The 13,465-nt window shown below is 33.8% G+C and overlaps 1 protein-coding gene across 1 annotated transcript in view; it reads left to right on the top strand.

Moving 5' to 3' along the window:
- The window catches only part of LOC137408873 (eukaryotic translation initiation factor 4 gamma 3-like), a 38,867-nt gene that overhangs the window by 6,881 nt on the left and 18,521 nt on the right, over positions 1-13,465 (top strand). Inside the window, exon 10 of the mRNA XM_068095463.1 lies at positions 7,399-7,480. Within this exon, the coding sequence (XP_067951564.1) occupies positions 7,399-7,480 (82 nt within the window). The remainder of the gene's footprint in view (positions 1-7,398; positions 7,481-13,465) is intronic.

The raw sequence follows: 13,465 nt of genomic DNA, 5'->3' as shown, positions 1-13,465 counted from the left end.
TCGCACGATGATTTGGATGGTGTATTATTGACTTGGTTTAGACAAGTGCGTAGTGAAAGCGTACCTATCGATGGGCCAATTTTGTTAGAAAAGACTAACAAGTTCTTAAAGAATAGAGAAAGCATAATATTATTATGCTTTATTAGTTATCTTGAGGTGTTGACTGATGTTCTAAAAAAAGAATCAAGGAGATTGACCCGCTAGAAGCTGAGATATAGCCAGCCAAACACAGGTCTACCTAATAAAGAATCAGAGGAAAACCTTTCGAAAATCTCGAAAACTGCGACGTATAAAATCGACTTAATGTTCATGTGCCGGAGTTGTCCACCCTTACCGCCGTTACGTATAATGATTGTTTTGGCTACGAGATGTGAAAAGCTTCTAGCGATAGTAAATAATTTACAGACTAACTCTGGTTTCTCAGGAAAATCAAGCAAACATTGTGTGGTAAAGGCATTTGCCCACAACCCCTCGCCGTGATTTGTCAAAACAGAAGAGCATATTTTGACTATTGTGCTTCAAATTTTAACTCGATCTCCACGGATATGCTCCGAAGATCCTCTGTTCAACAAACGGCACGTGTATAGTTTATATGCGACATCCGCGATTGCAAGTCGTTTAGAATAAGAAATGAGAACGTGAATTTTTGTTTATTCATCATATTTCTATTGTGTATCTATTGCAGCATTTAGTGGATTTTCATGATTATCGTCACTATTAACAGACTGTAAGTTCACTACAGCCATAATCTTAAAAAGAATAACTTGACCGTGCTGCTCTTGCTGTAAAAAAAGAAAACGATAACTTTTGATTTGATTTTTCTATTGATCTATTATCTTATCTATGATTATTTTTTATGATTAATATTATAATCATAATGCATATTATACAAAATATTAATATAACTGCGTATAGAATAAATGATGTAACTAATATAATTTGTAGAAAGTGATAGCAGAATGTTGCGAAATAATAGATGTGTGTAATTATTTTATTCTAAAACTAATCTACACGTCAGAGGGACTGGTTCGGAATTGATTGTTAGGCCCAATTTGATTGTTCTATACTTCCAGGGATTAAACCAATTAAAACGCCGTGATTGTTATAGGATAGCGCATTAGTTGGCTTAATTGACCAATGGCGCACAAGTCGATTTCATACGTCATATATTGATGACTACCAAAACACTTATGTTTTTTGGTAGACCTGTGTTTGGCTGGCTATATCTCAGCTTCTGGTTGGTCAATCTCCTTGATTCTTTTTTTAGAACATCAGTCAACACCTCATGATAAATAAGAAAGCATAAAAATATTATGCTTTCTCTATTCTTCAAGGACTATAATAACTGTTTAAAATCTATTTCTACAATAAGTTACACTGTTGATCTTTGTCAAAAAACTACCTTGTCACAGACTACACTCGATAAGTTTTTTAAATGAAACAACTGATCAGATGTAAAGCATGCTTTCTTTTTTGCATTGGTCATAAATGTTTACTTATGTCCAGTTTTAAAAAATATCAGAAAGAATAGATATTTTTCTATTGGGCTGAGATTTGTTTGCAGTTTTAGGTGATGTGACTGACAAGACGTTTTAAGATTAAAATTGGCAAAATTGATCTCGAGTAAAACACTCAGAAGAAAAAATGTCTTCTGAGCGTTTAGCCGCTATTAGGTTTTGCCAATTTTAATCTGAAAAAGTTCTGGCAGTCACATCAGCTAAAACAACACACAAATCTCAATTGTATAAAAATATCTATACTTTCTGATAAATACTTTAAAACTCTACATCAGATGCCCTTTAACTTACAACAAACAACCTATACTTTAGTTTTATATATACAAGTAGTTTGTATATGTATCTACTGATAAATGCATTCACTTGTGACTGTGCTCTGATAACTTGAACGCTCTGATAACTCAAACACTTTCGCTCGGTCCCGTGAAGTTTGAGCTATCCAAGTTTCACTGTAGTAATATTTATTTGATTGGAACACTATAGTAACTACTGTCTATGTAAAGGTATATAGTATTATGTATTTGATTGAAACACTAGAGTAACTATTGTTTATGTAAAGGTATATAGTAATATGTGTTTGATTGAAACACTATAGTAGCTATTGTCTATGTAAAGGTGTATAGTAATATGTATTTGATTGAAACACTGTGGTAAATATTGTCAATGTTAAGGTTTATAGTAATATGTATTTGATTGAAACACTGTAGTAACTATTGTCTATGAAAAGGTATATAGTAATATGTATTTGATTGAAACACTGTGGTAACTATTGTCAATGTTAAGGTATATAGTAATATGTATTTGAGTGAAACACTATAGTAACTATTGTCTATGTAAAGTTATATAGTAATATGTAATTGATTGAAACACTATAGTAACTATTGTCTATGTAAAGGTTTATAGTAATATGTATTTGATTGAAACACTATAGTAACTATTGTCTATGTAAAGATATATAGTAATATGTATTTGATTGAAACACTGTAGTAACTATTGTCTATGAAAAGGTACAGTGAAACTCGGTTAACTCAAACTTCAAGGGACCGAGCAAAAGTGTTCGAATTATCAGAGTGTTCAAGTTATCAGAGCACTGTCACAAGTCCATGTATTTACTTATTTATTAGTAGATACATGAACATATACAAACTATAATATAAATCAAAAGCACAAATGGCTTGTTTCAAATTAAATGCTTCTAATGTAAAGTTTAAAACGTTTTTATCAAAAAGTATAGAGATTTTTCTATCACTTGAGATTGGTTTGTTGTTTGAGGTGATGTTATTGCCAGGACGTTTTTTTAGATTGACATTGGCAAAACTTGATCGTTGCTGAAATGCTCAAAGAAAAGACATCTTTTTCTTTTGAGCGTTTTACCCACGATCAATTTTGCCGATCTTTCTTGAAGTTTATGGAAAGATTACATTACTTTACCTGGGATTCGTTAAGAGCAACACTCCGAGGCAGTTCAATTAAAAGTTTTACGAGGTTTTACGGTACATTGTATATCACTCACGCTTTTTGAATTGATACTTATTGAATGTACACACATATTTTGTGTTTAGGGCAAACGATGAATAGTTTTTTTTAGCTAAGACATCGTATACGTTTGACTACCACAATTCTTAAGACGCTTTAAACATTCAACATTCCGACGTTAATTCAACACGGAAAACTATTCATCACGGGCTAGCCGGGTCACGCACTCAAGGATTTTCGCCACGCAAATACAAAACAAAAACAACATGCTGTTTTTGTTTTGTATGTGCGTGGCGAAAATCCTTGCGCCCGTGACCCGGCTAGCCCGTTCTATTCATCGTATAGCATTATAAATCAAATTTCACCAAACCTTTAGAACAGTCGTTGACAAAAATATTTTGCCGATGGAGGTAATAACGACGCTTATGAATTACAAAAAGTTGAGGTTTACCTCTATGGTTAGGAATGAAGTGATTTTCTAAAGCGATAGCAACAGTTTCGGTAGCCGTTGGGCAAAAAACAGTTCGTTATAACAGTGTTGAATTCGAGTTATATAGAGCCATTTATCATTGCGTGGGAACGGACCAAGCAAATCCAGTCGAGTTAACCATGTGTTCGCTATATCCGAGGGCGAGTTATCCATGTTTCACTGTATATAGTAATATGTATTTGATTGAAACACTATAGTAACTATTGTCTATGTAAAGTTATATAGTAATATGTATTTGATTGAAACACTATAGTAACTATTGTCTATGTAAAGGTATATAGTAATATGTAATTGATTGAAACACTATAGTAACTATTGTCTATGAAAAGGTATATAGTAATATGTATTTGATTGAAAGACTATTGTAACTATTGTCTATGTAAAGGTATATAGTAATATGTATTTGAGTAAAACACTGTAGTAACTATTGTCTATGTAAAGGTATATATAGTAATATATATTTGTTTAAAACACTATAGTAACTATTGTCTATGTAAAGGTATATAGTAATATGTATTTGAGTAAAACACTGTAGTAACTATTGTCTATGTAAAGGTATATATAGTAATATATATTTGTTTGAAACACTATAGCAACTATTGTCTATGTAAAGGTATATAGTGATATGTATTTGATTGAAACACTGTAGTAACTATTGTCTATGAAAAGGTATATAGTAATATGTATTTGATTGAAACACTATAGTAACTATTGTCTATGTAAAGTTATATAGTAATATGTAATTGATTGAAACACTATAGTAACTATTGTCTATGAAAAGATATATAGTAATATGTATTTGATTGAAAGACTATTGTAACTATTGTCTATGTAAAGGTATATATAGTAATATTTATTTGAATAAAACACTATACTAACTATTTTCTATGTAAAGGTATATACTAAAATGTATTTGATTGAAACACTATAGTAACTATTGTCCATGTAAAGGTATATAGTATTATGTATTTGATTGAAACACTATAGTAACTATTGTCTATGTGAAGGTATATAGTAATATGTATTTGATTGAAACACTAGTAACTATTGTCTATGTAAAGGTATATAGTAATATGTATTTGATTGAAACACTATAGTAACTATTGTCTATGTAAAGGTATATAGTATAATGTATTTGATTGAAACACTAGTAACTATTGTCTATGTAAAGGTATATAGTAATATATGTATTTGATTGAAACACTATTGTAACTATTGTCTATGTAAAGGTATATAGTATTATGTATTTGATTGAAACACTATAGTAACTATTGTCTATGTGAAGGTATATAGTAATATGTATTTGATTGAAACACTAGTAACTATTGTCTATGTAAAGGTATATAGTAATATGTATTTGATTGAAACACTATAGTAACTATTGTCTATGTAAAGGTATATAGTATAATGTATTTGATTGAAACACTATGGTAACTATTGTCTATGTAAAGGTATATAGTATAATGTATTTGATTGAAACACTATGGTAACTATTCTCTATGTAAAGGTATATATTAATATGTATTTGATTGAAACACTATAGTAACTATTGCCTATGTAAAGGTATATAGTATAATGTATTTGATTGAAACACTATGGTAACAATTGTCTATGTAAAGGTATATAGTAATATGTTTTTGATCCAAACACTATAGAAATGTTTGTCAGTGTAAAACTAATTATTTAAAACTAACAAAATGAGAAATCGCCAGGTTTTATTGTAGTGCTGGCTGTACATATATCTATATACATCTTACTTCAAGTCAGGGTTATGCAAAGAATATTGTCTTTTCATTCACAAATTTCTCAGTACATGTATTGTTATTGCACATTCTTAATTGGATTGCATGAAAGTGTAAACAGAAGCCATCTTGTTCATCTTTGTCCCATTTGAGTCGTTTTGGAAAGGGATTTTAATCTACGGCGCTTTTGTGATGGCTGAGATTAACTGTTCGTTTTTCAGCTTTCAAGAGCTTGTAATAAAATTTCCACACATTTTGCACCTACAACACCGCAAAGTAAGACAAGGTGAACCTTCTGATACCAAATAACTGATGTGAGTTTCGTTGCAAGTAAACCTTTAACCACCTGATGCTCAGAAAACTCTGAAGCACCTTCGCTCGAACTGGAAGCATTGTTTCAATCTTGTTGTTCATCAATAAAACTTGTCGATGCAGTAATTCAGTAAATTAACGATGTCACTTAATTCAGTAAACTAAATAACGATGTCGACATGCGAATTAGTAATTGAGTAAAATCCCTAACGACGAGAGTCTTCGAGATCACGGACAAAGCGTTTCATGAGTGATGAAATTTATTATGACCCATATTAAAATTTGTGCTGATGATTGGCTAAAGTAGCAATCTTACATTTATTGCTTGTAGAATCTTTTCATATTTGTTTACTATTTACGTCACGAATAAAGCATCTGCTCGAATCTGAGTGGTTCAAAAATGATCTTATTCAAAATCTTTCAGCTCTAGACAGGGTTAGTCTACTAAGACAAAAGTTACATCGAATCGTAGCTGATGTTTTAGCCTTTTGTTGGTCCTAAATTCATTTGATGTGCTGTAAGTCTATACATACATTTCTTAAATTATGTCATTTGTTTTCGGTATGTTCAGCTATAGATATTGATATCTTGGAATAACAAATCGGTATCGCAGAAGCTTTGAACTTGGACCTTCCGGTTCATCAGTCAGACAGCGTACCAACTCGGCCACATGAACTTGATCACTTGACTAGCGATATATGTTGCTATATGGGAGCAAATACCCGACGGCTTTGCGTACTACACAGGGTGATTGCCTAACGTCAATGAGAGGGTAACTCGAGTTAGTACGCTAACTCAAATTACGCATTGGCAATGTGCCAGGATAATAGCAAGTTGCAGGCAACTCTCATTACCTCTCTGTGTTTATAAGCTGATTTTTAATACCCGGGCATCGCCGGGTAGCACAGTTAGTAGATGTATATATTCTTACATGAAGCTCATAAATTTCTCTGTAATGCAACTTCGTGAAATCTACACAGCTTTCAGACTTAATGTGGTGTCCAGCCTCATTTTCTCATTCAACCTTTGTTTAATTACATGCTGAAGATGATACAATGTTACGATGTCTAATGTTCACTAGACCTTGTTGATGGAGGAATGCGTTAATGCTTGTTTATAGTGGCCTTGCTGCTGAGTGTTGTGAAGTGAATTACTAGCGTATTATGTTATATCTGTATTTCAAAATATTACCTGTATATGAGGCTAGTTCTATTTTGACTTTTGAGTTGTATTAGTGCCATGCTATGTTTACTTGAAATATACCTTTCTCATATGTATGCAGGCCAGAAGAAGAGCTGCCGCTATACCAAACAGTCAACTTACCAATTCACGGCCACCCAACCATGGCCACATGCACATGAGCAATCCAACTCAGTTGCCTCCTATGCCTTACAACAATGCGCAGATGTATATACCTGGCACTCCAATAGTAAGTTTGCTTAACTGTCATGCTAGCAGCCATTAACTAGTCGGGAGGGTGCTGTAAATACATGTATATAACTTTTATGTAGATGCTGGACTATCAACAGCCTTTAGTTTCTAAAGATTAGATTTCAATTTGATTTTCATGTTTTTTCATCAACTCAAGCCAAAATACACCTATTTACTTTTATATTTTATAGCAATCACTTTACGGCTAGTTTGTGTGTGTGTGATCTACTTTCAAACTATACTGCTGATAAGTGTGTGGCCTATTTTCTAGCAATTGCTATATTGTGAATGTGGGTATGCTTGCCTGTGTGATCTAATTTATAGGAATTACTGTTTTATATGTAGAGGTGTATTTTTAACCATTACTAGAGCATGTGTTGATGTGGGTACACTAGGCGCAGTTAAGCACGTATATAGGTTGTGTTTGCAGATGTTTCCAGGTGGCCAGACTACGACTTCAGTGCCAGGATTCCATCAGCAATATTATGTTATGAGTCCGCATTCAACTCCGGGTAAGCAATGCTTGCATTTTTATCATTGATTTATCATCAGATATGTTTCAGAGATGTTTACTGAAGTCACAGGATATCAAATCAGTGATTCCATTTTCAGTTTGAAGAGTATGTTTTTAGGAAGCTACAACATAAAGTGCATTGAAGCAGTAGTTTGTTTGATATTCAATATTATATACATATATATAGACATCAGTCGGCTGCATTAGAAATATGAAGATTTCCCTATTATATACATATATATAGACATCAGTTACTCTATTATATACATATATATAGACATCAGTTACCCTATTATATACATATGTATAGACATTAGTTACCCTATTATATACATATATATAGACATCAGTTACCCTATTATATACATATATATAGACATCAGTTACCCTATTATATACATATATATAGACATTAGTTACCCTATTATATACATATATATATATATAGACATCAGTTACCCTATTATATACATATATATAGACATCAGTCTATAAGACTTTCCCTATTATATACATATATATAGACATCAGTCGGCTGCATTAGAAATATGAAGATTTCCCTATTATATGCATATATATAGACATCAGTTACCCTATTATATACATATATATAGACATTAGTTACCCTATTATATACATATATATATAGACATCAGTTACCCTATTATATACATATATATAGACATCAGTTACCCTATTATCTACTATATAAATGGCAATCGTTGTCCGTGTGTGTGATTGATTGTCCGCCTTATAGAGCAGTCTTTCCTTTTATCGTCATACGAATTTCGGTCGTACGAAGCAAACTGAATTAATATGTGTAGTAACAGTAAATAAATTATAGAGCGGTCTTTCTTTTTCCATTCGGTCGAACGAAGCCAACCGAATTAATATGAGTACTAAATATCGTAATTTCGTAATATGGACTATTAACCGCTACTTTTCTCTGACGATTGGAGCCAAGCGGCTTATATAAAGGTGTGGCGATTCTGTTGTTTTTCTTTCACCGCTCGGGCGCATTAACCGAAATCCCCGGTTAGCACGCTTTTTAAACAGCAAATTTTCTGCCGTGTTAAAAAGCGCCTTCCTGAGTTCTGCGGCCTATACAAAGGTGTCTATACAGCTATACAAATGTACTATTCATTAAATAAAATAAATTAACGAGTAGTTATTTACATGCAATTAATGTTTACTGCCAACGTGTACCGAGAAGGTCACGTAAACGTTTGTTTCTTGGAGCCACTGGAAAAACGCATTTCTCACCTACTAAATTTCCACATCAAAAATGTAAGTGTTTCTTATACAATGTTGTATTGTCTATGAATTGCCACATCTCCACTACTTAATAGTGTTGGATTTGCCGCTGTTCGTGATAGTGGGTTATGTTCATTTCCTTCAGCAGCCGAGTTACTAATTTTTTTTCCAGCTACGAGTAGGCCTACTGTAACTTACTATTACAGAACTTTCACGAGTACTCCGAGGGTTGCGATACACTATTGTGAAAAGAAAGAGAGCAGCTTCTATCGACTTACTGTCACCCTGCATCAGCCATGACCAGCTATATATATAGACATCAGTTACCCTATTATATACATATATATAGACATCAGTTACCCTATTATATACATATATATATATATATAGACATCAGTTACCCTGTTATATATATATATATATATATATATATATATATATATATATATATATAGACATCAGTTACCCTATTATATACATATATATAGACATCAGTTACCCTATTATATACATATATATATAGACATCAGTTACCCTATTATATACATATATATAGACATCAGTTACCCTATTATATACATATATATATTATACATCAGTTACCCTATTATATACATATATATATATAGACATCAGTTACCCTGTTATATACATATATATAGACATCAGTTACCCTATTATATATATATAGATATCAGTTTCCCTATTATATATATAGATATCAGTTTCCCTATTATATACATATATATAGACATCAGTCGACAATCAAAGTTTTACTCATCGTACATGACAAAACAGAAACACAAAAAATTATTGCTCATTTCCACTGCCCGGTTTAAAATAATCACAAATTGTTTAAATGAACTGCATTGTTGTTGTTGTTGTGACCAAGTGTGATAGCCAGAAAAAGATTATGTAGCAATATTTAATCAACTGCAAATCTTAATCTACAGTAGTGTAACAAAGTTATAGTTTTTAGACTGTGACCCTTAGCTTATTGTTCCCGAAGAGCTTGTAAGATAAAATGAAATGTCAACAATTGCAACTTTCGGGTCACACCATAGATATATAAACCTAGACTGGCCAATAATAGCTATTCCCATCGGTTGCCTTGTCAGACTTAAATAGCATGACGCAACATCATTGTATTGTACCTCATGCTTGACTGCACTGTTATTAATAATGGAGCTAATCAAGAGAAGGTGACAAAATCACATTTATTTTCACATAAAAACCTTCTTGGATACATAATCCAGTAAACTGAAGCAATTCTGTGATAATATCTGATAACCACCATAGATTAAAACTATAAAAACTATGAATTGTTGCACACAAATCATGAGCCATCAGGGCTTTATTTGCCACCCTCTCCTATCCCCATTCTCTCTTTTCCCTTTTTCCAAAGAAGAAGTGGGAAAGGAGAGGGGGCAAATAGTCCACCCACTCAAAGAGCCAGACCCTGGCTAGGTAAATAGACTAATATCATGTTGAACTAAACATGACTAAATATGATGAGTATGCAAGTATGTCTTAAGTCAAAAATAAGATAGAATGATTATTTTACAGCTGGCTATGTAGCTGGCTAGGTCACCAATACTGAAGTGTAATGATTGTTTCACTAGCATCGTGGATGTTACCAACTATGATGTAAACCAAGCAACGAATTCCCTAATCACAGTTAAGAATCGTGGTGGCTTGACTTTGTCTTCACCTGCGGTGATTGAGGTTTGCAACCACAGTGAGAAAGCGACGAAGTCTTGCTTAGTAGTGCTGGATTGGTGAAAAACTTTCCCAGGCTAGCATTAATTGCCACCATGGAGAAGTTGCTGAGATTCAACATCATGCTATTGTTTAAGTGTAATCATCAAGCTAGTAGCCTAGCTCGTGAGATAGCAAAGAGATATACTCCGATTAGGGCGCATTATGAAGCTAAGAATAGAGCTGGCACGGGTGATTTACAGCTGTTACAGGATGGTTTCTGTTTACACTTTCATGCAACCTCATTCGTCGAAATATTTTGACAAATATACTTCACGCATTCGATAAAACCATGTCTATTGTTCTTACGCGTCTATTTTATCGTCATTGTAATGCTGTCACTTTTGGCACTGATATCTTATAACTTACCGTAAAAAATCGTTAAACTTTTTAACCTTAGCTCGAAGGAGTACATGTCATTGTCTAATAATTATGACGAGCCAGTTTGTCACCTGTGATAATCGAAAAGTGCTGCAAAAATTATTTTCGAAGTATTGGGTCACGTGATCAGATAATGACTTGACGATTGAATAATGCCAAAACAAAACTATAAAGTAGCGAGCATATATATTTGATACGGGGTATTTGGTAAAACCCGAAGTGTTTGTCATAAACTAGTGCTACGATAAGTTTTATATTGAGCTTTTTATTGGCCTTTTAATTCACGTGAGAACATCACATGACAAGACAATAACCAAACTGTCATGGCTACGTCAGATAAATAAAAAGATTCCAATCTACGGCGGCTTTTTGTTTTTGAGCTTTTAAGAGCTTGTAATCACATTTCCACGTATTTGGCACCTACAGCACAACAGAGTAAGACATGGTGATACCAAATAATTGTAATGTGAATTTTGTTGCAAGTCAACTTTTAAGGTATAAACACACTAGGCGATATTTAGAGCGATATCGCGCTGCGTGGCGCTAATCTGCGCTGGAATTCACCCAGCGTGCTCCTCCAGAGCGATAAAGTTAGACTTTCTCTGCACAACTTTATTGCTAGCGAGATGCATTTCGATTGGTTGGATTTTACCAGAATGCAATTTTCTGGCGGGTAATTATTTCTTATCGATGTTCACCAACATACAGCGGCGACAATTTGCTATTTTGTTAATATTGAAACATCTTCAGAACGAGCACTGAGTTGTTCATAAATTTAATAATAGCACTCCCAGTCAAGTGCACCATAACAAACAAAAATTTCAAAAAAATCCAAGTTGAAAACCAACATTTGGAGTCAACCGTTGTGCAAGTTGACCATCTTGGGAACGGTAAATATTTAATACATTAGGCCTAAATATAAAAAACCACTACAAAATAAAATATGTATAAAAATAATGAAAAATATTACAGTTACAAATGCAATAATCGTTTTTCTTATGTCTCCTTGTAGTGTAGGCAGTGTACAATCCGTGAAAGTGAGATAGGTTTAATAACAAATGCGTAAGTTGTTTACGTTGTCGCCTAGACGGCGCCATATTGACTTACCTAAATTTATTAACAACTCCAAAGAAACTAATGATACGGAATTTTATTGGCAGTTAGTGGGCGTGCCCATTATATCGCTCGCTAGTGAATCGCTCAAGTGTGTTTATGCACACGCTAGCGATATCTCCGCCCTCCTCATGACGCTCGCGATAAAATCGCCTAGTGTGTTTACACCTTTAAGCTACAAAGAAGGGTCCGCCTCGATACTATTAAGGCATTTACAATGAGGGCATCCTGAGGAACCTAAAAGCGCGTCTAAGAACCCTCAATCCAGCAAATTTATTTTATTTTTAGTTTCTTTCACTAATACCAGAAGTTTTAGGGAAGTGATGGATTTTTACTTTTTACTATGCTGGGTTATCTATTTCTATATTTGTAAAGTATTTCTCAACTAATCTCTTGTTGATTATAATAGCAGTTGAAAATAAAATCTGTAATAAAAACACTAGCCAAATCATGCCATTAATCTATCACCCATTGAATAGCATGGATCCACCAATATCTAGCCATAAATTGTAGAATGCATCTATAAACCAAGCCACAAAATGTAATGATTGGTGTGATAATGGTTTCTTTTATCTTAGTTTATTGATGTAACAACATTAGGCTGTAATAGAACTATCTCTTAACCTAAAATGAATAAAAAATCGTGCGTGCTGACCCGGTCCGACCCGATCTTGGCCCTCATTGCTGACCCTGAGTCTGGTCCGACCCTGCATTCCTTGGTCTCATTCCAGCTCTGGTTAAGAAAGCCATTGATTCCACTTCCCTGATCAGATCAAAACTTCACAGGCTCATCATATTTAGTCATGTTTAGTTCAACATGATTATAGTCTATTCACCTAGCCAGGGTCTGGCGCTTCGGGTGGGTGGGCTATTTGCCCCCCTTTCCTTTCCCCCTTCTCTCTTTTCCCCTTCTCACTTTTTCTTTGGAGAAGGGGAAAAGAGAGAATGGGGATAGGAAAGGGTGGCAAATAAAGCCTTTTTATTGGCCTTTCAATTCACGTGAGAACATACATAACAAGACAATAACCAAATTTCATGGCTACGTCATCGAAATAATGAGATTCCAGTCTACGGCAGCTTTTCGTTTTTGAGCTTTCAAGAGCTTGTAATCACATTTCCACATATTTGGCACTTACAACACTACAGAGTAAGACAGGGTGAATCTTTTGATATCAATTAACTGTAATGTGAATTTTATTGCAAGTCAACCTTTAACATTCATGTAATTATCACATACTTTGTCTATCGCAGGTAATAATTAAAGGCTGGTTTGCACTATATCCTTGTATGTTGGAGTTGTCCTATTGGTGTTCATTGTCGACTATGTGCACAGTAAATGGATGGCATCGACAAGGTATCACGGATACACGTCGGGGAAGTTTGCAGCTGTCAAACTTTCTCGATATTTCGCCGAGCATCAACGACGGCGATGTGCACCATTTTGGTGATGGTAATTTGCTGTCGTGGATAGTGTAAT

Source organism: Watersipora subatra, chromosome 11 (assembly GCF_963576615.1).
Source record: "Watersipora subatra chromosome 11, tzWatSuba1.1, whole genome shotgun sequence".
In the NCBI taxonomy this organism is placed as follows: Eukaryota; Metazoa; Bryozoa; class Gymnolaemata; order Cheilostomatida; family Watersiporidae; genus Watersipora; species Watersipora subatra.
The sequence above is the reverse complement of the archived record's forward strand: the minus strand, read 5'-3'. Positions and strand labels throughout refer to the sequence as shown.